At 49.7% G+C, this 24,751-nt stretch overlaps 1 protein-coding gene across 1 annotated transcript; it reads left to right on the top strand.

Annotated features, from left to right (window-relative positions):
* Nucleotides 1-3,711: 3,711 nt before the first annotated feature.
* On the top strand, nt 3,712-22,872 carry ADA2 (adenosine deaminase 2). Its single transcript, XM_058805563.1, has 9 exons — nt 3,712-4,036; nt 6,311-6,530; nt 13,021-13,231; nt 15,790-15,917; nt 16,942-17,032; nt 17,319-17,427; nt 18,041-18,198; nt 19,015-19,217; nt 19,850-22,872. The coding sequence occupies exons 1-9, from the start codon at nt 3,724-3,726 to the stop codon at nt 19,956-19,958; spliced, it is 1,542 nt and encodes a 513-aa protein (XP_058661546.1). The 5' UTR covers nt 3,712-3,723; the 3' UTR covers nt 19,959-22,872.
* The last annotated feature ends 1,879 nt before the right edge of the window (nt 22,873-24,751 follow it).

The following is a 24,751-nucleotide window of genomic DNA, read 5'->3' on the forward strand; positions in this document are numbered from 1 at the left end:
TGGATTTGGCACTTTTTCAGCCTCTGCTGTCACCCACACACTGCCAGGCTTTAACTGGGGCTGGGGGCTGCAGGGGCACACTGCAGGCTGGCCCTCCACAGCAGCAGGAGGGACTCTGCAGGACCTGGGCTGAAAGATGAAGTGAAAACACACATCTGCAAGCCTGCTGCTGCTGCCTCTGTGATCCTTCCCCCTTCCTGCAGCCCAGAGCTGCCCACACTCCCTGAGCCAGGAGCAGGCTGGTGGGAGCTGTGGCCACAGCAGGGCACAGGAGGGAGAGGTGGGGAAACGCTCTGGGAATGGTACCTGTCACCTTGAAGAGGCTCAAAAGGTTTGAAGGAAAGCAGTTTCACACGTGGAACTGAAACTGAGGCAGGGTGAACTGGCTGTGAGCACCCAGTGCTGGCCACCAGCTATTTAAAGCTTCAGATGCCTCTGAGGTGCAGCTGGGTATAGAGAAGGGGCACAACTGCAGCCTGCACAGACACACCCAGGATTTGGGACACTGCTGGTACAGCTGCAGCAGCTGAGGGGTCAGCAGGGGCTGGAACCAGCCCAGAGACCAAGGAAAGCTGGGCTGTGTGAAGGAGCAGGGATGCCTGGCTGAACAGCACATGGGACCAGAGCCAGGGAGCTGAAGAATATTCCAGGGGCCACACAAGACTGGACAGAACTGCAATCATGCCCCTGTAGACAGACACAGAGCTATTGCAAAACCCCCAAACAGTCTACTTGGTTCTCAGGAAGAATGCAGAGAAGCTGGGAGATGTGTTGGTCTGGAAATGACAACTAACATTCCTGTTAGTCCTTGGGACAGGGCAAGCCTTCCTATACCACACCTCAGTTCCCAGGGAAGCCTGAAGCCAGGGTTTTGGCTGCCTGCAAGCACTAGACAAACCCAATCCTCCTCCAGATGGGGCTCCTTGTTGTCCTCTTCTCCCTCTTTCCACCTTTCATGTCCAGACAGATCCCACCTAAAAGCAGCTGTGGTCCCATTTCACCAGGATTTTTTATTTTCAGAGCATGCACCACATTTTAATAGAGAACAAAGCATCTCAAACACCTGCTCATTTCCTAGTCCAACCCCTCCAACATCTGTACAAAATTCTCCTGGCAAAGTCTGCAATTGTTTATGTGGAAAAGTCCCATCAAAGAAGTGTTTGAGCACTGGACTTTGGTTCTGTTTTCCAAATGTGATTTGAAAGGATGAACCACTACAAATCTCTGAGGCCCTCTGGCAGGCATTGCCAAGACCCCTGCCTGGCTGTAAGCTATTTGAGCTCCCTCACACAGCATTTTAACCCCACTCAGTGCTCCACAGTGGGAACCTGTCTCTAGCACCCAATTCCTCACCACAGAGCCAGTTTTCCAACTGCCTGGGCTGAACTTGGTTTTATGGAACTAATGCTGGGCTTTACTGCCACGAGAAAATTAAAGCAATTCCCTTCCTTCCCTGATATTGCTCCCTTGAAGGTATTTGGAGGCAGAACTCCTGTCCCTGCTGAATCATCCATGTGTTTCCCTCCTGACACCTCCCACCCTTGAGCTGCTTTCATCAACCAATAGCTGCTGCTGAGCATATTTGGGTCATCTTTCCACTCCTCTGCTCTCCCTCTTTGGGAGCAGGATCACCTGGAGACTCAAGGAATGCCCATCAGGTGTCTGGTTGGGACAGTCAGGGAGGGGAGGGTGGCCAGCCTGAACTGAAGCTTTCAGTCCCTTGTGCCAGCTAATGAAATTTAACATGTTATTGACCAGACTCTACTATCTGTGCCTCAAAAACAACCTTTGTGACTGCTCTGGGTTGTTTTCAATAGTCCTTAACTCACAAGAGTTTTTGTTTTAATATTTAAAATTATTCAATTTTTGGACTAAATTAAACCAAATGGACTTTGTTCTCCCCTGGAAGCTGTTTATGTAACATCTGTTTTAAGTGGTTTAAAACTCCTAAGTTTAAGTAGTTTAAAACTCCAGTTCGTTGAAGTGTGTGAAATAAAATGCTGAAATTACTGTATTTGTTGTGATTTTTTTTTTTAATAAATCTATCCCCCCTCCACCTGACTGGAGTTGAGCCCTGTGTGTCTCAATCCGCCTGGATTGATGCCTGCCCCATTCCCAGAGCCGGCAGAGACCGGGCACGACCATTTCGAGGTACAAATTGCTGTTTTCTCAGATGTAAAGGCACTAGCGAGCAGTGTCGCGGGCATTAAAGGCTCTGCAGCAGATCAGGATTAGATATCCAAGATATCAGGATTAGATCTCCAAGCCCGTGTGTATTCCCGGGACAGCGAGCGGGGTGCGGAGTCTCCCTGCCCCAGGAACGCGTTTCTCCCAGGGTGTTTAAAGGCTGAATGTGTGCGCCAGGGAACGCGGCACGGCTGCACAGATAAACCCCCAGAGATGCCCTCGCTGTCAGGCACCGAAGGGTTAAAGATTTAGGGGAGATTCCCCGGAGTGACCCCGCTTTTTTGGCAGCCCCGCCGCTGCCCGTGTCCCGCTCTCTCATAACCTCGCCCGCCTCCTCCTCCTCCTCCTTATATATTCATGAAGCGGTGCAGCTGGGCTGCAAGAAAAGCTGGGCTGCACAGGAAGAGGAACTCCGTGTGCCTGGCTCGGCACGGCCCTGCCGGGACGGACCCCGTCCTTATCTCTCTCGTTATCGCTGTCCGTGCCGGGGCAGCGCCGGGCTGGAGGCAGAGCCGCTCCGGGCAGCGGCTCCGGAGCTCTGGATGCCGGGAGGAGGAGAGGAGAGCGGGCAGTAAGTGAGCCAGTCCCAGCACGGCTAAGATAACACTTTCTGGGGGATGTGTCCTTTTCTCAGCTCAGAGCCAGGCCTGCTGTGGGGCTGCAGCCACCCCTGCTCAGTTTGCTCCCCTTCAACCCCACTAAAAGGGCTGGGATGTTTTCCTGGACCTACAGGTGGAGGAGAGCCTGGAAGGAGAAGACACATGCACAAGCAGGGCCTTTCTATGTCATTCACATTTCAAAATATTGAGCCCTTCTCCAGGCTGTTTTGCTCTGGAGAGGTTGGCAGGGAGGGTCACTAAAGCCTGGTATTGAAGGATTATATTGCAGTTGTGCTTTTTTGGGGGAGGGAGAGTGCTCAGAGTTCACATGTGCCTGTGTCCTGTGATCCCTTACTACTCCCATGGTCTCACTTCCATCCCCTTTCCTCTGGGATTGCAAGGAGGACACCTCTGTTACTGCAGAGAAAGCCTTGGGGGATCCTGCCTGTAAATGAACCCTTGGGATAGCTGGAATATACTACAAGGGTGCAACAGGACCTTCTCTCAACTGAAGGGAATGGGGATCTGATCAGCTCAAGGCAAGCCTTAGCTGGACATTTATCAGCACAGCCAGCACCTCTTATTCACTGAGAGCTCCACCCCAGCTTGCAGGCAGCATCCTGAGCCCACCAATCCCCCATCCCAGGCTGGCCCTTTGCCTTACTGCATGTCAGTGTGACCCAAGGAGCAGCATCTCTTCACCCTACCAGCCTTGCTGTGTGTAACCAGCAGCCACAGGGAGTGTGCTGATGCATAGCCCTGAATTCAGGGGACACTGCTAACAGGTGTCCCTGCCAGTTCTAAGCACCCCATTAACCCCCTGCCTCTGCATGATGCTGTTGTTAACCCAACAACTTCACATCCCCTTGCCAAGGTGCTCCCTTCTGACCTCTGCTAAAGCCTCAGTGTTTTCTCCCTGTCCAGGTGCAGCTCTAAGATGAAAGCTCCATCTGGGCAAGGCATCAGGCTGGCATGCCTGCTCCTGAGTCTGGCTGCCCCCTGCCTTCCCAGCCCCCTCTGGAAGGACAGGGACTCCCTGATGCAGCAGGAGAAAGCCCACCAGACAGGTGGCAACTTGGTGCTGAGCAGGCAGGAGCAGCAGCTCAGTACAAAGCTGGTAGACCTCAAGAAGAAGGAAGTGGAAGCAGCCATAGCTACAGGACAGTTCCCTCCAAGCATGCACTTCTTCAGGGCAAAAAGCCTCATTGACCAGAGCAAGGTGTTCAGCATCTTAAAGCGCATGCCTAAAGGTAGGCTTGGCTTAAGGAGCCTCATCTTTTCTCATCTTTTGCTTTCTGAGCTAGGACAAAACACAGGATGTGGGAGAAAATCTTCTGAGAGCTGTAAATTGTGCTCTTTGGGTTTCAGGAAAAGCCCTGAGGAGAGGAAGAGGGGGATGGATTGGGTGAATGCACATTTCCAGCAATTGTGGCATTTGGTTTAACTTACAATATGGATCCTTAAGTCTTTCAAGAGTGGAGAAGGGACAGAGGAAGCAAAGGCAACAAGAAATACCAGACATCCCCATTTACTCAGCATGTTCCAGCCAGGGTCTCTTTTTCCCACAGACACACTCCATGGACAGGCTACCAACCTTATTCTGTATCTCAGCCAAAAGTGTTGCATCCCCCAAAAAGACGCAGGTGGTTCTGTAGCAGACCTGGAAGTGTGCTGGAAAGTCTGGGGGCACCAGAGAAGGAAGGGGCTACCTCTAACACTGAAATCTTTATGTTCTTTGCTTGTTGTGTACAAGTCAAAGCCTGTGTACTTCCAGCGCTTAAAGTGGGCTTACAAAATTGAAAGAGAGCAACATTTTTCACAGGCAGGTAGTGACAGGACCAGGGGGACCAGTATTGAATTAAAAGAGGAGAGATTTAGATTAGATATTAGTAAGCCTACTCAGAGGGTGGTGAGGCACCAGAACAGGTTGCCCAGAGAAGTTGTGGCTGCCCCATCCCTGGAAGTGTTCGCAGCCAGATTGGATGTGGCCCTGAGCAATCTTCCCAACTTCTCCCTCCCAGTTTCCACTGTGGAATGCAGATCCCAGTCTTGCAGCATCCCAATCCATTAACATAAACAATTAGTGTGTCAGAAATGTCATTATCCTGTCATGGCTGAATTGAACAGTCAGAAATTTAAAAGTATTCCCCTCTTTACCTCCAGTATCATTGGTACCAAGTGGGAGTCAAAACAAATAATTAATACTTTTCAGTCCTGACAATGTTTAAATGGGCTCTTGGAATCTTTGCAAGGGCTGTAAGCTTTTAGGGCCAAGATCACGTCCTTGTAGCTGTTTGAGTAGGATTTGATCAGAGCCCCTGGGAGTCCCTGTTGTTTCAAGCACCACTATAATGTCTGTTGCTGCTCTCACAGGGAAGAAGGTGACAATGCCAGCCAGAGGAGGGTCAGACAGCTGCAGCAGGCCCAGCCTGGTGCACCAGCTCTGCTGAGAGCAGCAACCACAGCTCCTCAGCACCTTAACAGCCAGACCCTCTGTAGTGCGAGATCATAGACATGACTCTATATTAGATTAGTCCACTGTAAATTGTAGTCTGGAACCTAATCTAATGTCAAATACATACCAGTCTTGTTCTTGCTATTCATGTTGTCCCTTTACCCTTCAGGGCATCAAAGCTATTTCAACTAAGAGGTCTCCCCTAGACTAATAAAATACACATCTAAGACTTCAGCTCTCACAGTGTCTTCCCTTCACAAAGGTGAGGCTTAGTGCAAGAACCAATAGCACCAGGAGCCTTTGCAAAAGGAGAGACCTCAGCAAAATGAAATTATAAGGAAGGTGAGCATAGAGAGGATGCTCCCTGTGCCAGGAAGACTGGCAGCTGCCAACACACTGCACAATAGCAGAGCACCCCAGAGGCCCTCTGTGCTGGCCAGCAGCAGATGTACAATGTAAGCAAGCATGCTTTTGATAAGGCACAGAGTAAAACATACTTCTGCATCTGAGTGCAATTCCCCAGAGTAACGTGGTCTGGGATTTTGGTGTATGCCAGAGCTCCAGAGAGTTGACAGAGGAGACACACTAGGCACAAAAACTGAAGCTGGGATTCAAACAGCCTAGATACAGAGCTTTGCTTCAGGTGTGCTCCAGCCAGCATGCCTTGTGAACTGCTGCCTCCTGTGCAAGTTTCTCTTTAAAGCAGCGGGGCCTGAGCCAGCTCACAGCAAACTCTGCCTGAAGAACTTTAATAACTCGGAGCATTTTCCATCCCAGTGGAGCAGCAGAGCTCCCTATCGATTCCCCCTCCCTGTGCTCCCAGCGAGCTGTTACACTCTGCCTGCCCAGTGTGTGATGTGGAGGGGGCACATCCTCCAGCCTGGGGGAGGCAGAGCAGCAGTGCAGTCCTTGCTGGGAGAATTCGCTCACAGCCTTCTAAAGCATTTCCAGACACCCCCCGATGGACAAACAGTTACCCCATCAAACCTGGGCAAACAGACTGGTGCCCCCATCAAACTTTCTCCCCAGCTGCCTGGGCTCACCAGGACATCCCTGTCCCCCCCACCAGGCGCTGTGCTCCACCTGCACGACTTGGCCATGCTGAGCGCGGGCTGGCTGGTGTTCAATGCCTCCTACCTGCCCGACTGCCACATCTGCTTCACGGCCGCGGGCTCCGTGCGCTTCCGCTTCTCCCGGCCGCGGCCGCCGCCCGCGCCCCGCTGCTCCCCGTGGCTGCTGCTGGACACCTACCGGCGACAGCTCCGAGACGTGGCCGAGTTCGACAGAGGGTGAGTGCACGGGGGCGGCCTCCTGGTGCTCCATTCTGGGACAGCTTTCCCCTTTGCTCGCTGCTCTACAGGCGAGGAACTCCGTCTAGGGCTGGAAAAGCAAATAGCAATGGATGTATGAAGGGGTTTGACAGCTAGCTTGCAAACAAAGCTGAGTTAATAGAAGAAATGACAATTGATGGGTTTTGAGGGTATCTATAGCAAAGAAGAAGACAAAGCCATCAGCATAGAAGCAAATTAGAAACTTTTTTCTTCTTAGATCCTGATCACGCGTGTATATCCTGTCCAACCTAACAGTGACAGCAATGTAAGAGTTTGAAGGCTGCTGCATTAAGTGCACCAGTCAGGGACCATAAAACCAGAATTTTTCTGTGAACACACACTGAGGAGAGAAGCTAAAGTGGATTTATGAGACCTGGCCCCAGCTCTCCTCAGCACTGAATGGGCTCTCAATGTGGGACAGGGCTGCACGGTGCCTCAGCCAGTGAGGTATCCAAAAACTGGATGGGGAAGCCAGGTAGATGATGAACAGGCTGTCCCCAACATCAGAAAAGTCCTTTGCAAAGTCATTATTTTGATTCAGAGCAAGAAGTTGGGCAAACTATTTATGTTAATTACTGTACAAGCAAAACCCCTCAAACTTCCCAAAATAAAACCCAACCCAACTGTCCCTCCAAGCACCAAACTTGTTTTCTGCCATTGAAACCCCAGTGTCACCCACCACCTGGAAGCACAAGGCACTCATTCCCAACAGGCACCAGGAGCTGTGGCTCACCCTCCTGGGCACTGGCTGAGCCAAGGAACCCCACACATGGGACCCCTGCCTGGTTTTGGGGCTCCTTCCCCTCAAAACCCCTCCTGCTAGCAGAGCTCCTGCCCTTACAGCAAGGCTCCTGCAGCTGCTCACACCTCAGCTGGCTCCCCAGAGCATCACTCACCCTCCTGCAGGAGCTCCTCTCCCTGCAGGCAGCTCCTGCCTTCACTGCTGGCAGCCTTTTATCAGGGCTGGGCTTGTCTGAGCCACCTGGCATTTAATCACTTACAGGTGGCTGGGAAGAGCCTGGCTCTCCCTCCAGCCAGTGGTGATGGGAACACAGAGTCCTATCTCCCCATCCAGGGGCCATTGATCCTGGGACAAAGCCCTGCTGGAAAGGCCAAGAGGAAGCAGGCAGCTCTGCTGTAGTGTGTGGGGGGCTGGAGAGAGCACACTAAATAATGCATGAAGTCAGACACTGAGCGATGAGGACAAAGGAAAATATTGAGTAGCCATCCATTGAGAGGCCACTGCTGCCCATGGCACTCTGGGGGCTGCAGGAAAAATAGTGTGGGGTGTCATGTAATGACAGACAAGATTGCCATGCCAACACACAAGGGCAGGGCTGGACTGAGGCAGTGCAGAGGACCCTAATTCCAGCATTTCCCAAGTGAAACTTGGTGGGTTTTACTGCAGTGCTCTCCAGTGAGGTTGTGTGCTCTTAAATGGAGACCTTTTAACTCTTAGTGAGCTGGTGTCCCCTCCACGTGGAAGCTGTCTGGGCTCTGTGCCCTGCAGATCTGGGAAGGAGGTCAGGTTGAAAAGCCGAGGAGCTTCCAGACTTGAGGCACAGTATTGCCTTCCCTCCCCAAAACCAGCAATGGGCAGGGCAGAGGGGTCTGACCCTCCAGGGCATCCACCATCCCTCTCTTATGGAAGTCCAGAAGGGAAGGAGAAAGTGATGCCAGACCCTGGGCTCCTGACTTTTATATTCTGAGGCTCAACTGCCCTGACACGAGATGGACAAAACAAGATCCAGTGAGAAGTCTCTGATCTCTGTCTGCCACAGAGAAAACTGGTTCCCCATTAGCTCCCTTCCATTTCTGCTGGGAGCGATGAGGAAGGAAAGATGACAGCAGCAGCTCTCTTCAACCACACCAGGAGACCCATAAATAACATGCAAGAGATTGGATTTTGAAACAGCTTCACTTCCCTAAGTCCCAGCAATTGCAGTGGACATTTAGAAGTGTCTCAGGAGCAACCTTTCACTGCACTTGTTTTTGGTGGTGCTTCCATGGCATGATGCCACTTTCCAGCAGAGGCTGAGGGCAGGGCATCCTGTACACCCTGTACACCTGGGGCTGTGCCTTGTGTGGTTCCCTCTGTTACTGCGTGTAAACACTTGTTTTCAGAGGCAGTAGTGACACATTTCTCTTCTTTTGTGTTTGCCTGACAGTGTTTAGTGGCCACAAGTCAGAGCAGGACTTGAGAGTGGCAGGCACAGCACAGGGACACAAGACAGAGCCTTGCTGCAAGGGTCTCCCCAAATCTGGAGGGGGATTCTTTTGCCTGAGCCAAGAACAAACTTGGATCTCTGGCATCCTGGGTGCTCACTTACCCATTTGAGTATGTTGTCCTTCATTTCTTGCCCTTCCATGCTCATCAGCACAAAATCACAGAGGAGTCATTAGGCATAATGTGCAAACACACCAACAACAGCCACGCTGAGGCACTTCCCCTCCTATTCTCCTCTAATCCCTGGGCACTAGTCTAGGGGTTAGGAATGTTTTTGGCCGTCTGGAAATAGGTCTCTAGCCAGGAATAGGCCCCAATCTGTTCTGCTTCTCAGTTTCTGGAAGCTCTCCCAGTCTCTTGAACATGTGCATCCCAGGCTACCTCTCTCCTGCACTCCTCTTTGCCCTTGAGCACTGACAAGCTGAGAGAAAGCAGATGTCAGAGCAAAGAACGGATGGATAGTTGGGTGGTTTCAAGGAAGTGTCAAGGGAATATGGCAGCAGGGAAGGGCTCTCATGCAAGGCAGGGTGGATCAGCAAATGTGAAGGAACAATGGAAATGTTTCTGAGAAGCTGCACCTCTTTCACCTTAAAGCATTTGACTACGAAGGGGTGGAAGAAAGGGGAATCTGCAGGATTTTTTTTGCTGTTTGCAGTTTTAGGTACATATACATATATGTGTGTGTGTGTGTCTGTGTGTGCTTTGGAAGTGACTCCTTTTGTTTGTTTCCCTCAAGAGAACGTCTAATCATTCCTATTCAAAGCACACATCTCATGGGCCAAGACCCTGGAGGATTGTGTTATTGGTGAGCTTCCAAAAGGATGCTCTTAGGAGAGCCAGGAGACCATGGGCCAAGGGACAGCGAAAGGAAGGGAATTTTGCTTTCCTACTTAAAAGGAAAAACAATCCTCACTTATTTCCTTCACAATCAATTACAATTCAGGAGAATGTCATTCTTTCCCTCAAGAAGCAACATAATGGCTGCCACCTCCAAAGCAAGAGCATGCCCCTAGATATTTAGGGAAGCAGCATTGACATTCCAGCTATTTGTAAAATACCACTGCACACCCCCCACCAGCAGCACAAGGACTGAGGCCGTGCCCAACAGAGCTCTCTATCACCAGGATGAAGTCATCTGTGAGGGAGCTGACACCACGGCCCAGGCTGCAGGGACAACTCCCCTGGGCACTGGCGGCGGCCCCGGCTGCCATCACCTTCCCCTCCGTGTCTTCTGACTGCCTTATCTCACAGAAAAATAGGGCAGTGTGTGCAGTGAGAGGGGGGGAAAAGGGGAATAAAAATCCACCACAGAAACAAAGCACTCCACTCCCTCTACAAGTCCCCCCTTGGGGAGAAGAAGAGGGGATGAGAGAGAGCGAGAGCAAGCGAATGAACCACATGTGACAGATGTTAGTCACACTATTTAATGCACCACTGGAAGACATTTAGATACCACGGTGAGGAGAGGGGCATAATTACCCATCGAGAGCAGAAAAAGGAGCAGGAAAAAGAATCCCCTTAAAAATAAGGCAACAAAAAACCTTTCACTTCGAAAACGAAAAATCCCCGTTTTCCAGGAAAAGAGAAAACAAATGCACAGTTGAAAATAAATAATCCTTGGCTGGTCATTTTAGCTGTGCCCCTTTGGGCATATGCATTGCAATAGCATTGTTCAGTGCATATATGACATGACATGGAGGGCTATTTGTAGTCTGCACCTGATCACTGGCCAAGGCCCATTCCTGAAAAGAAGCAAAAAAAGAATGTGTTTACGAAGCTTTGCTTCATCTGCATGAGCTACTGATGGCAAAAGCCCCCAAACCCTTAGGAGATTATCGGGTTATCAAGCATGGATCACTATTATGCAATAAATCTTCAACAGTTCTAAGGATCAATAATCAGTCTCAAAGGGAAGGGGATTATAAAGAGAAGCACAATTTGATTTATGTGCTTTTAGGAGCAGGGTGGTGTGGGGATTTATGGCTGTTTCTAGCCCAAGAGCACAGGCTAAGCAAACCGCCACGAGTTTCTAGAGGCAGATTTAAAGGCGGGGAGCGGAGCCCTGCGTGCGCTCAGCGCTGGAGGAGCCGAGTTCTCACAGGACGAGGGCAGAAAGCGCTGGGAGCCCGGCTGAGCACCCATCCTTATCTGGAAGGGAGTGCCTGCACGGCGAGACCGGGCTTGCACGGCCTTTTGATCCACGGGAGGTTTGTCCCGGAGCCGCTGGGAACGGCCCCGCTCGGCCCCCGGCTGCGGGCAGGTGCCGAGCTGGAGGGGAGCTGCCCTCCGGCCAGAGGGAAGGGAAAACCCTCCTTCCCACACGAAACCGCCCGATGAGCAGCAGCACAGCCTTTCTGCCCCCCTCCGCAGCTCGGGCAGCTGGATCAGCGCCTTCGGGATGCTCCTGACTCCCGCATTCCTGGTTTCTAGGGTGATGCTGCGGTGTCTCCTCGCCCCTCCCGTGGTCCAGCTCGGTCTCCTCTGCTTGCATGGATTACTGAACAGTAGCTGGGGTTGCCCAGTGTCCTGGATAATGGCACCAAAGCCCCTATTGTAACGCATGGGAGGGCAGAGCCCAAGTTGCTGTGGAAACCTTAACTCTGAATTTTCCTGACTGTTGAGCATTTAAAGACTCATCCTTAACAGTAGTAGCATCTCTTTTATGTACATGTTTGCTTCTAAAATTGCTGCTGGCAAAGAAATTAACAGGGTGAGGAAGAAATGAAGCTGCAGGCCCTGGAAGACAATCCTTAGGGAGTGAAAGAGCAGGCAAATCCTGGGGGAACAGGCTCTGCTTTATGGGCAGGATGGAGGGATTCAAAAGGCATAACTGCCCAGGATGTCTTAGTTTATGAAGTTGGACCAGAGCACCTTTTACATCTGTAGGGGGGCTGTGGAGGTTTAATTCCATCCACAGAAGTGTCCTGGATGAAGATAATAAGACCACAAATCAAAGCCACACCTCCCATATAACAGAGCAGAGCACTGCACGAGGATGGGGGCCAAGACATCAAACAGGAAACATTATTAAAGATCAGTAGCTGTTATTGAGGGGAAACAATATACCCAGATGAAAGCTGAAGCATGGCTGAAGGTATTTCTGTCTGAACCTGCTTAGCCCCTGACATGAGATAAGCACTGGGCCAGCAAGAAAACATCTGTAGGTTTCTGTGATGGCTTCCATTCGTCCTCCCAGGAATGGAGTTCATCATCCCTGCATTGCCATTCAGACTTTGCCCACTGGTAGGAGAATTTTGTTATGAGCTACTCTTCAGGTGGAAGAAGGAGGGCTTCAGGTGGGATGAAGGCTATCAGCTTGCCAGAGGCTGGTGGCATGGCACAGATGCTCACCCTGTCCTAAATGCAGGCTGTCACCCACAATCAGATATTCTTGCAATTTACTGGCTCCCTTAAAGTCTGCTTGATAAAACTACCCACTGTCTCTCTGGATTTCTGAAAGAGGCTCATATGCCAGCTGAGTGGATGGAGGAAATAAATACATTTCCACCACAGTAAGGAAAAGCCAGGACTGAGATTCTTATCAGCTGTTCCCTGAAGTAGCTATCAGCAAGGCAGGTGGGGCATCAGGTTTATTCTCAGTGGCTGGGAAAAATGATTTCTGATTCAGAACTGTCTTCCCCTTGCAGTTTTTTGGGTGGCATATTTTGACACTACAAAGGTACCAGGACAACTTATGGGCTCAGCAAGCAGGCTGGTGGTGGCCCAGCACATGGCATGTCCTGTAGACTAAATCTGCCTTTCAGGTGCTGAATAAAGGACCAAGAGTTGTGACATTTTATGCACACTGAAGATTCTTGGGAAAACACATTGTCTGCAGGAGTAATGTGCATGCCTGCTTTCAGATTAGGAATACCCTGGGTAGAAGAGTAAGATTTTCAGGTTAGGGATACCCTGGGTAGAAGAGTAAGATTTTCAGGTTAGGGATACCCTGGGTAGCAGAGTAAAATTGATATAAAAGCACTGTGCTTGCTTTTGTAACTCTGTTCCTTGAAAAAGGGATGGTGGGCAGGTTTTAAGCACCTACCCCTACCCTGCTTACAGCTCAACATGTATCATACAAATTCTGTGCCATTAAAGGAGTAAATACAGGTGGCAGAAAAATGACCTGAATGCTTCCTAGCTGCACCAGCCACTGTTGTACTGCAGTGCCAACAGGCTCTGTTTGCTCTCCTCATTCCTTCTCTTCTCCCTTTTCTATAGCTTGCTGAGAAACCTGACCCTGGTGACGGATAGCCCTGAGCTGGCCTACCCTTCTCAGGCTTTCATTTGGAAAAGATTTGAAGAAGTCTTTCTCATTGCCTCTGGACTTATCTGCTATGCACCTGTGTTCAAGGCCTATTTCTACCAGGGGCTGCTGGAGCTCTATGAAGATAACATACAGTATGTTGAGATAAGAGCTATCCTGCCTGCGGTACGTGGGGTTTGGCTTCTCTAGCAGTCTTTTAAATCCTTGTTTCTCCATAGCTTTTCTCAAGCCCTATCTTGAATTTAGTTTTTGGATGTTTGCATACCTGCCCTCCTAAGGATGCTGGAAAACCTTGATCATATTCAAACCTCTTTCTTGGAGATTTGCATAGGCAAGGGCTTGAGAGACTCTTTGTTCTTAGTGGCTAAGGGAGATACCTGCTGTGACATTGGCACAAAACTACATTGTACAGACTGGGAGCTGGGTCAAAATCTTGCTCATTGGGAAGATGTAGCTCAGTTTTGCACCAGAATCACCTGTTCTGTGGCAGCTGCTCTGAACAAATTTCCTGACTTGGATAGAGAATTATTCTGGAATAGTTGTTATTTTAAATCGTCAGCTTATTTCAGAATGATTACTCTAAATAGGTGAGTCAATCAATTGGCAAAACACAACCTACCACAATTTGCAGACAACCTAAAATTTTGGCTGTGTGTATGAAGTATGAACCGCTCCTTTCATTGCCATTAACACTAAAATCTGGTAATGGTTCAGGCCTTTCACCCAGAGCTGGTCTGGTTGTCCTCCAAGCCTACTCTGCCCTAATGCCTCCCCAAGCACCAGCAGCCCACACCACCCAAAGTGTTCCCACTTTCCCAGTGACAATTTTGTAACTGCAGACATACCTTTCCCATGTAATTCTCCAGCCCAGCTCCATGCAGGACTCCATGGGGGTGGGAGTTCTGTCAGTCTATCATACCTGAGAAGAGAAGAATGTATTGCAAATGGGAAAAAAAAAAAAAAGATGTGGAGAAGTCCACAAAATTTACATGAGTCTTACTGTGATGGGGGTTGCCATAAGCCAGTTGCTCTGAATTCAGCCACCACCTGTCTTTGGGGTACCTGAAAAGAGAAAATAACAGCAATGTCAAAATGCCTGTGCATTTTGTGAGGCATCCCCCCAGGCCACACAGGTTTCCAGGCCAAGAGTATCTGCCATGATACAAGTGCGTGGGCCTGCCTGGAAAATAGCCTGCCTTTACCATCAGCCCTTGGACACGGCTGTGAGTCCTTTTGAAGAGAGGCTTGGCAGGGAAGATTTGCTTCCCATCCAGCTCCTGATGCTGGCAGCAGCCGTGGGAGCCTGCAGAGCCCTGGGGCTCCCCTGCAGCCAGCAGCTGTGAGCTGCAGTGCTGTGAGCTGCAGTTCTGTGAGATCCAATGCTGTGAGCTGCAGTGCTGTGAGATCCAATGCTCTGAGCTGCAGTTCTGTGAGCTGCAGGGCTGTGAGCTCAAGTTCTGTAAGCTCCAGGGCTGTGAGCTCCAGGTACCACAGCAGGGAATGCCAGGAGCCACAGCCACGCCGGGATGGAGGGCAGCAAAGGGACAGCCAGCTTGAAGCTGGGGTTAGAGGAGAGGGAAAAGCTTCATGGGGAAAGTCAAGGTGAGCAGGGTGTGACAGGAATAGCAAGGTGCTCGTGTGGCTGGAGAGCCTCCACAAGGCTCCACAGCAGCAAAAGCTCTCCCTGCAGCAAAGCCTGCCAGAAGCGGCCCCGAGGTAAAGTAAATGAAACTGGGATTTAGTGTGAAACAGCAAACAGTGTGGAAAAGCCCCCTAAGCCCAGCTGTGTTTGCAGATTCAGCTGTGTAAAGTCTCACATTCCCATGGGCTGCAGCTGGGGAAAATTCCCTCTGAGCATCTGCAGCTGCCCCACGGCTGCTGGTGCCTGCAAGGGGGACACCACGTTGTAATGGGGTGTGGGGCTTTGCAGGGGCATCCCTGCAAGGGACAGCACCAGAGGGGAAGTTAGGGGGTGAAGTGGAGCAGTTGAAGGCTGGAGGAGAAAGGTGACAGAGAAAAGAATGGTGAGAAGGGTGAGAGGAGAACTGATGGTGTGGTTTCAGCTGCTGTCTGTGAGTGACTCCAGGCAGAGCCTTTGTGGGTTAGTATCAATTCAGGGTCTTCACCCCTGCTGAAATCAGGGCAAAAACCAGCCCTGGTAGTGAGGAACCCCCAGAGCAAGTTGATGAGACAGAGCATGCCAAAAGGATTATTTTTCCCAGTTTGCAGCCAGAGACCTGAGAAAAGCATGGCAGGACTAAATGACTGACTCAAGGTCATGAAGCAAACCTCAGGCAGAGGGGAGCAGCAGGAGCCCAGCTCAGCTGGTAGCTTATGGAGCTCAGCCACTGCATGCCTTGGGGCTGCCTCAGCTGACAGATTGCCACTGCAAGGCACAGAGCATGTGTGAGCTGCAGACAGCTGGACAAAGCACTGCAGACAGGAGTGAGAGGTCACGGTCTCCAAGGGGTTCTCAAGGGCGTTTGCTTGCCACGTCTGAACACGGAGAAACTTGTATCACACAGGAGGGGGAAGTCCACTCCTTGGTTCTTGCCAGCTGGTAAAGGCTTGAAGAATGAAATGTTCTGCACAGATTTCACTGCTTTTGTTTTCCTGCCCTGTTGTCAGAACCACAGCACTCTGCTTCTCCCAAGGTTTTTGTCACTTAATTTCTCCCAATTCCAGTAAAACACCTATTCTAATTACTGCTTGTCACACTGCAGGTGTATGAACTGGATGGCACCAAGCACGACAAATCCTGGTCTGTGGCAGCCTACCGGGAAGTGACCAGGCAGTTTGTGAAGGAGCACCCAGACTTTGTTGGAGCCAAGGTTATATTTGCAGCACACAGGTAGAGGCTGAGCAGGGCTGAGAGCAGCTGTGCCATGTGCAGGGCAGAGGGCTGGGAGAGGCAATGCTGGGATGCCAAGGTTGGTTGGCAATGTCCACGTGGGCTGTTGGAGCTGGGGTGTTGCCTCCTGAGACATTCCCTGGCACGTGTGAAAGGCTGAGGGTGAGAATTCATCCATGTGGGTCTGCCTTTGTGCAAAGTGAGCGCCAGAGGAGCATCCATGAGCCCTGGGAGCAGGAATGAGCCCAGGCAGGGCTGCCTGTGTGTGTGTCCAAGCCATGCCTGCTCTCCTCTGAGCCTGATGCACTCCCCCACCCTGCAGACATGAAAGCAGTGACAGCAGTGCCTGAGTTTGGGCACTTGGTGTGGCAAAGGTCCCACGGGACCTGGCACACACTGCTCCTTGCAGCCTGTGTACGGCATGTCCGTGCTGCTGCCCTCCAAGCAGGCAGATGCCACGAAGTCATGTGAGGTGATCCTCAGCAAGCACAGCAGACCTCAGCAGCACAGCTCTGCTTTGGCACAATGCCCTCTCCAGTTCAGAGCTGGCTTGCCTCTCTGGCCAGCTTAATTGAGCATGGACACAGTCAGCAAAATACACCGAGAAGTTTAAGTCTGATAGGGTTGAAAGAAACCTAAATGGAAAACTCTCTTGAAATGCAGTTACTGCTTCAAGTCACAACAAAACAGCTGGGAGGAAAGAAAAAAAATGAAACATTTTCTCTTCACATTGTTGTGTTCCCTTCCCCGCTTGGTAAATGGGAAATCCAGTGAGTTAGACAAGCATGCCTCAACTCAAGTGACAGCAGGGTCTAGCCAGGCATTTCCTGGTCATTCATGGGTTTCCTTTCATAATATCAATTTTCTACTGCTGTTCCTCTAGAGACCTGAAGCTGGTTGTCAGATTCAAGAGCAACTTGCATTTTGGAAATACCCCTGGGGGCCCCATTTCACAACTCAAACCCTGAGAAGGCAGGCCCAGGGGAGCCAGCTTCTGCAGCTCTTTCTCTTTCTTGCTCTCTAGGATGCTGAATGTCTCCCAGATTAAAGAAGACATCATCACTGCCATGGCACTCAGAGCCCGCTTCCCAGACACCCTGGCAGGCTTTGACCTGGTAACTGAATTTCTTCTGACCCCTGCTGATATAACCACATATATCCCGTGGCATATGTTCTATACCAGAGCCAGAACCTCTGCTGCTGTACTGAAATCAGTGTTAATGAATTGCAAATCCTCCAGCTAAGGATTTTGTTCAGGGTAATTGACAAAATCCCCTGAAAGAATCAGCTCCCTACCCCACAGCATTGTAATTTCAGCACAGCTGGCACCTCATTTATACAGAGCTCTAAGTCCCACCATCTTCCCAATCATGCTCAAAAATACCTTTCTGCTTTCCCCAGGTCGGTGATGAGGACCAAGGTCATTCTTTATGGGAGCTGAAGGATGCCCTGACCATCCCCTATTCCATGGGGGTCAACTTGCCTTACTTCTTCCATGCTGGGGAGACTGGTGAGCATGAGGACTCAAGGCTTGTTACTGCTTGCAGAGGCAAGACTGAAATCCTGCAAAGAACAGAAGCAGCAAGCCTGGCTGGCTTGCTGGCTGTATCAAGAGGATGTGTGTGCATACCTGTGCACATAACCAGTTTCCCCTATGCTTTTCTCCTTATCAGTTTGGGGCTGTGGCATTCCCACATGACCCCTCCCTGCTCTGGACTGTAGGTGTCACATTGCCCAGCATCTTTGACCTGGTGTAGGAGTTATTGCTGGTGAAGGTAAAATAATATTTCACCTTAAAACACATCTCATTCTAATGCACAGGCTACTCCCCAATAATTGTTACTTCTCTCCATTGACAAGTAATGGAGTCCAGCAAAATTAACTCAGCTGCAAGAACAATACTGCAAACATCTGAAGCCAGGTGAGATGGGTGGGTATCTCCATGCTGGGCAATATCCTGGGCAGATTTAGATCCCTGTTTCACTGAAAATGCAAATGGAAACTCTGAGCATGAGCAACCCTCTCACCTCACAACTGGGACCTCTATTAACAAAATCACCTAGCAGTTTGAGGAGCTTTATCTCCTCCCAGCACTGCACTGACTCTTGTCTGTCTCTGCTCAGACTGGCAGGGCACCTCTGTAGACAATAATGTGCTGGATGCATTGCTACTGAACACCAGCAGGATTGGCCATGGACTCGCTCTCATTAAACACCCAGTAGCCAAAAATTTGTCTCTGAAGAGGGATATTCCTGTGGAAGTCTGTCCCATCTCCAACCAGGTATGTTGTTATGTGGCTGGGTCACTGCAAAGGGGATCACCATCGCTGTGAGGGTCAGCTGGGGGGCACCTACAAGTTCTGATGCACACAGGCTGGCTTAGTTTCCTTTGCAGCACCTTACACTACAATTTACCATGTAGATGTACAGTGACTTTATTTAAGGCTTGTAATGTCAGTCAGCAAAAAAATAATTTAAAATCCTATCCAGAGGAACCTGGGAAGGCAGTCCTCCCTAGTGGAGATGAGGCCCACAGACACAGAGGTGCCTTAAGAAACATAATTGAAAATACTTCAAACCAGGAGGGCCAGAGGCTGAGAAGCAGGGATTCTAACTGGAAGTTCTTGGTTTTGCAAAATTCATAACCAGTGGGAACTCTTTTGCAGCACATTAGAGAGGTGCAGCAGAAAGGACTTTGGTTGGAGATTTACTGGTGTGAGCCTTAAGGGAGATAACCCTGATACCAGCCCCAGATGCCTCAAGCTAAGCACCACAGCAAATGTGTAACCAAAAGACTGTTCCTGAATTGCTCACAGTCAAATTGTTCTAAATAAGCACAAGTTATTCACCCCACTGGACTTGATTAAGGTGATTTATTTAAGAAATTAATCTCCTTGTACAGTCAGTGGAGACAAGCTGCTTCCTCCTGCAGCAGTTCAGAGCAGAAATCATTGTGAACAGTCCTCTGGAGCCTGTCCCTCCCTGACCACTACCTGCTGGCAGGTGTCAGTGACACAGCTGCAGCCCTGGCAGTGTCAGTGTGACACAACTGCAGCAATAACCTGCTGAGGTGTTGTCTCCCACTCTTCCCCACCCAGGTCCTCCTGCTGGTAGCTGATCTGAGGAGTCACCCTGCAGCTGACCTCATGGCTGAAGGGCACCCCATTGTGGTCAGCCCCGATGATCCCCCCATCTTTGGGGCAAAGGGAGTCTCTTATGACTTCTATGAGGTGTTCATGGCCATTGGAGGGATGAATGCTGACCTGAGGACCCTAAAACAGCTTGCACTCAACTCCATAAAGTAAGTTCATCACTTCTCTCACCTTGTTGTAGTAATCATAAGGGGGCTATCAGCTTTCACCCTTGCTTGCATTTGGGTTTCTGCCTCAGAGTCTCCTCTGCCACAGGAGCTGGGCTTCTGTCAATCCAAAATCTCCTCTGTGTGTCTTGTCCAAAGGCAGGACACAGGGAGCCCAGAGGCCCCTCTGCCTGTGTTCTCAAGGGCCTTTCTCTGATTCCATGCCCCAGTGTATTCTTCCTTTTCCACTCTTTGGGAACTTGCCTCCAGCACCTGGTTCTGGGTTTGGGAGAAATTGTATGTCTTTGTATCACTTGTCTATTTCTGCCAAAATTTGACTTGCTGCAGTGTTTTCCATCTGAGAAACACAGGAAAACAATTAGCATTTCATTTGGGTGTGTTTAACCCCTTTTTTTTATTAACTGGACAGTTCTGAATGTCCAAAAATAGTTTGGATGTGAAGCCCAGGGTCTCCCTGAACATTCCTCAGCTCCTGCCTGTTTTACAACGTGCGGTGCAGGCATGTCCTGCAAGGGTTAAACTCTTGCTGCCTCCTGCCTTTTCATTTCAGTGCTGCTCTTGAAATAGCTGCCCCCTTGTCTCCTGCCTGACACTGACTTTCCTCCTCCTCACAGATACAGTGCCATGCTGCCGGCTGAGAAAGCCAAGGCCAAAGAGCTCTGGCAGAAAAAATGGGACCAATTTGTGGCTGACCTCTCTGATAGCTTTCTGAGGGAGCTCTAGAGAGGACAAGGCTCATCTCAGAAGGCATTTGGCAAGCTAGAGTGAGCCAGACTGATTGCTAAGAGGGAGACTGCCTCTTCCATGTGACCTGAGCAGATGAATGGACGTCAAAGTCTCACCTGGCCACTCTGCTAAGCCAGGCTTAATGGGCTTAAAGCTAAGAAGGAGCTACACTATGCTGTGAAACTCATGGGCTGCAGGTAAAAGGGAGCAGTGAGCCTTTAGAGCAACCACAAGAAATCACCCTGCTCAAAAGAGTCAAAACAATTAAAACTTGCCAATGGCCAAATCCTGACATCCTTATTCAGGAAAAACATGCTTTCCAATGAGAGTCAGCAGGAGATTGCCAACATGAGGATCTCTGAATTTTGCCTTATCATTACAAAATGCAGACCTTGGCCGGAAACAGCAAAGACAAACATCCAACCATTTGGGCCACTGACCTTCAAGAGAGCAAGGACTGAAAATGACTCTTGTTATGTTTAACCCTGGGCCTGCTGCCAAAATAGCACTGCTAGGTCGAAGAACCAGTCATAGGTCTGATGTCTGCTATTTCAGGACCTACCATGGCTGGAAACAATCTGGTGCAACTTGCTCCCACAATATTTAAGCCTGGTTGCACAGTGATCATAAAGCCAGAAGAGAGGTGCCTCAGTTGCCAGCAGTTTTTTTACTACAAACTCTTTTCCTGTCCTCTAGTCAAAAGGAAGACAAAACACATTTCAGGTTAAGTCAAAAACATCCTGGCTTCCCAGACCCAGCTTGATTAAAACTATCCCCCTGCACAAGGCTGTGTTAACACAGACATTTATAGGAAAGACCTTTTGCTTTCAGGGAGTTCCACTACCAGCCTTTGTTGCTGTACTCATCGTGCAAATGTGGCCTTATCCTGCCTGTCAGAGAGATTTTCACCTTGGTAGAGAACTGCTGTGGATATCCACAGGGCTCATTTGGACCTCTGTGGTTTCCAGCTCCTTGGCAAAAAAAAACCCAAAAAACCGACACAAGAAATAGTCTCTTGACAAGCTGAGTCCCTGTCTTAACATCATCAAAAATATCAGGAGGAAAACCAGTTGCAGGGAGACTAAAAAAACCAACCAACCAACCAAAACCAAACAAAAAAAAAAAAACTCAGAAAAAAGCAAACTTAATCAGGTTGCTAAATAAATTCAAAAAAATCTTTCATCACACACATGCCAAGCATGCAGCTAGGATCAAAGAGCATCTTTCCCTGACTTCAGTACAATCATGCTGGTTTGCATCAGTCAAGGGAGAATTGACAAAAATTCCTACTGAAAGACATCTCCCTCCTCTGAAGCACAGACTTGCAAAGGCTGTTGTTTGCTAATCTGACCAGACTGGGCCAATTGGCTCTCTTTATGCTTTCTGTTAATTGTCTCAAGCAGCTTGGCCACAGTGTTTATTTCCACTGACCTTGGCTGGAGCACCTTAGCAGGAGGCACACACACTTATTGCAGAAGTGGATCAAGCTGCACAGCCTGTGTGAAATTGCCCACAGTTCACAGGCTGCAACCTCATCTCTGGTTATCCCAGAGAAAATAAAAACCAACCAAACCAAAGACACTATGAACCCCATCACAGAACACAAATAAAATCACAACAAACCACAGGTGTGTGCATTGCAGAAGGCAGCAACACAAACCACAGAAATTAAAAAGTGAGAACCCACTCACACTCCTCACTAACTGGGGGGGGGGGGGGGTTAAGTGCCTTACACCCCCAGCCCTTTCCAGCCACAGCTACCTCTCCTCCAGCTCTCTCTGCCCACACCCCCAGCATCTTCCTCTGAAGCATCCTGATGCTTTTTTTGCAGTGTGACCTCTCCTGGGCCTTGGTACAGATTTGGTCCTGGGCAGGAGTTTTGTACTGGAGGAGTAGCCAGAGCAGAGCCACCCTCCCTCCTCCTGCATGGGTGTTGTATCCAGAGCTCAGGGTAGCCTTTTGTCATGGCCAGGTTATAAATGCTGATTTGGGAAGTGCTTTACTTGCTGAGCAGAACCACAGCAAACAAGCAGAATGGCAGCTAACCAGCAACCCAAAGCCCTGTCCCTCTCAGCAACCTGATCTTTCAGCTTTGCTATATGTGGATGGATGAGGATCTTTATTTGCCATGAGTTGATTCTCCCTTAAATAAGCCTCTTTGCTGCCAAGGTGAAGCTAATCATTACAGAGCCATTGTGGGAAGAGCTGAGCTCCTCAACACACAGGCTGACCCATGCCCCTTCCTTTCCTACCACAGCAGAAAGCTTTCAGCTCTTCCTTCACGTGGTCTCTTGAGGTCCTGAACCACTTTTTGCTTACCTGTAGTCCTCTTTTCTCCCCATTACCTGCAGGAGTTGCAGGGCTAGATCTTCCATCTGCCAAATGCTTGCTGGAACCAGTTGTTGTGTCCACTTTGTTCTTGCTTTCCTAGGAAAAGCCTGCTGTGCATTGGCCATTTACCTTCTTCTCAGCTGTGCTGTGATGGGGCCAAGTGCCTGGAGCCACCAGGGTGTGATGCTGGTCAGGATTACAGCAGAATCAGGTTTCTGCAAAAATCACAGGGGTTTAAGATGGCACAGGTCTGATGCAGCCCTCAGAAATGTGTGACAGAGGGAGGGCCAGCCTGCCTTACTGCTGGGATCTGCTCTTCCTTAGAGCCTGTCTTAATTGGGAGAAAGGTGCAAATTGGGAAGCCCTGGCTGCATTCTCACCCCTCTAACTCCAGGTGTGCAAAAAAGGAGGAATTTAGGCTGGACCACAGCAGTTATAAAAGATCAATTCATTCAGCTCCATTCAAGCTTTGGGTCAATTTGGCTGCAGGGCTTCACTGAGACTCAGCTTTCCTTTAGTAGCAAATTTCCAAGGGTTTTGCTGCCAGTCTACTCCCTTTTGCCCAGTACCTTGGCTCCCTGCTCACATTTGTTGGCAAATACATCACATACACAATGCTCCCTTGCTTGTCTCTTTCAGAACATAGTCTATAATTAAATTTTCAAACCTGTCTTAATGGTGGGGGTTATTTTTCCTTTTTTTTTTTTCTTTTTTTTTTTTCTTCTTTTGTCTCCCTGTTAAGAAGAACAGAGGATACCTAGATTTGATGGGGATGTCTCACATCACTCAGCCTGGAGGGATCAGGGAACCTGAAAAGCCTTCTCAGCATGCTGCAAAGGGCAGTTTGATCTGTAGAGCTAACATAATGTTAAGCTTGAGTCACCTGGCCAAGACACTACCCAGGACCCCTGTTCCCCCTTCCCCAAGCCCCACAGCTGCTGCACCCAGCTCAGGGCTGTGTTTTGATACAGAGAACACCTCACAGACAGGATTTGCTCCTGCTGCCTCTCCTCCCAGTACAGTTTTGTACCATCTCTGTGGTTGTTACAGCACGGAATGACTGGAGGTCATTTAATCTCTTTTAGCATGATTTTAGGAAGGGAATAGAGGGAAGTGAGGAGAAGGCTAAATTGTCAGCCCATTCTTTTCAAAGAAAGTGAATTCTTTTCAAATAATTGCCTTGTGGAGCACCAGGTGACTTCAGGGTACAAGGTGAGGCTCTTTGCCAAAAGCACTGCTGGTGGGCATGGAAAGAAAGTGCCAGCTTGAGAGAGCTTCAATATCTGAGATGAAAGAGGAGGAAGCAGCTGCAAGGATGGTGGGAGGCTGAGTACAGCAAACATAGAGGCAAAAAGAGCCTGCTTCAGTCTCCAGCCAGACTCAGGAGCAAGCAAGGAGAGTAGAAAATCCATGGAAGTTTCTATTACTTCAAGCAGCCATAGCAATACTTAAAGCCTTATGCCTGTTATCTCCCCCATCTGTCACTCCCTGTGGCCTCTTCAGGTTCAATTTGTTTGAATGGGAGGTGGATGGAGCTTTGTTTGCAGCACAAGTGTTTGCTGCAGAGCATCTTATTCTGCCTTAGAGGATGAAATGTTTGCCTCCTGGTCACTGCCTACCAGGAAATGGCAGATCCAGCACCAGTGGCTGCTGTCAAAAATCATGCCAATAAAAACAGAGGAGCAAAGTAAGTGGTTGAAAACAGAGATGGGCCTGAGCAAGCAGCTGGGTGTATCTGTCATGTGAGCCTCCATCTCTGCAGTGGGACTATGCAGGTGCCAGATGCTAAGCAAAGCCCTCTGGCCATAAAACACAGGGCTGCAGATGTGTTTTCCACCAGCTCCAAATTATCAGCCTGCTTCAAGCTTTCTTCCTATCTAAGTGTCTGAATTAGCCTCTTCACAGGTAGCAGAAGGACATTTCTTTGGTCAGAAACCTGTGGCTCTAATTGGCTCAGTCCTTAATTCCTTTCTTTGCAGGCTTGCAGCAGCTGCAATCACAGCAGGTCTATCAAGTGTTTTCTGGGCACTGAGGGACAGGCAGGTGAAGGGTCTGGCTCTCAATTCTCCTGGTTTGTCATTTTTATCAGGTTGTGTCCTCCCCCTTGGTCATTACAGGATAAGAAAGGCATTTTACTGTATTTTCTCAACCTTTAGCTTGTCCATCATTCCCCGAGCAGGCTGCAGCATGGGAAGGGGAGAGATAAACCGTGGGGGGAGGGCTGCTTCAGGCCATTAGAGCCTCTGCACTAAGGACAGAGATGGAAGGTAGGGCTGCATTCGAGGGGGGTGTGAGAAGGTCAGGAAGGGGGGGGTGATGACAGGGCTGTGAGTCCAGGGAAAATAGAGCTGCAAAGTTTACACAGGCACCCACGGGAGAAGGCTGTGGGCAACTGCCTGTTTGGCTTGTCTTTATGTGAGCTGTGAAAGGGGCTGGGACACATCCAAGCACGGCGTGGA

Source organism: Ammospiza caudacuta, chromosome 5 (genome assembly GCF_027887145.1).
Source record: "Ammospiza caudacuta isolate bAmmCau1 chromosome 5, bAmmCau1.pri, whole genome shotgun sequence".
NCBI classification, from domain to species: domain Eukaryota; kingdom Metazoa; phylum Chordata; class Aves; order Passeriformes; family Passerellidae; genus Ammospiza; species Ammospiza caudacuta.

Excerpts from the sequence above, each read along its gene's own strand:
- ADA2 (XM_058805563.1), top strand. The coding sequence starts at position 3,724 with ATGAAAGCTCCATCTGGGCAAGGCATCAGGCTGGCATGCCTGCTCCTG. Across the intron at positions 13,232-15,789 it reads TAAGAGCTATCCTGCCTGCG|GTGTATGAACTGGATGGCAC; the intron begins GTACGTGGGGTT and ends GTCACACTGCAG. Across the intron at positions 17,428-18,040 it reads CTTCCATGCTGGGGAGACTG|ACTGGCAGGGCACCTCTGTA; the intron begins GTGAGCATGAGG and ends GTCTCTGCTCAG.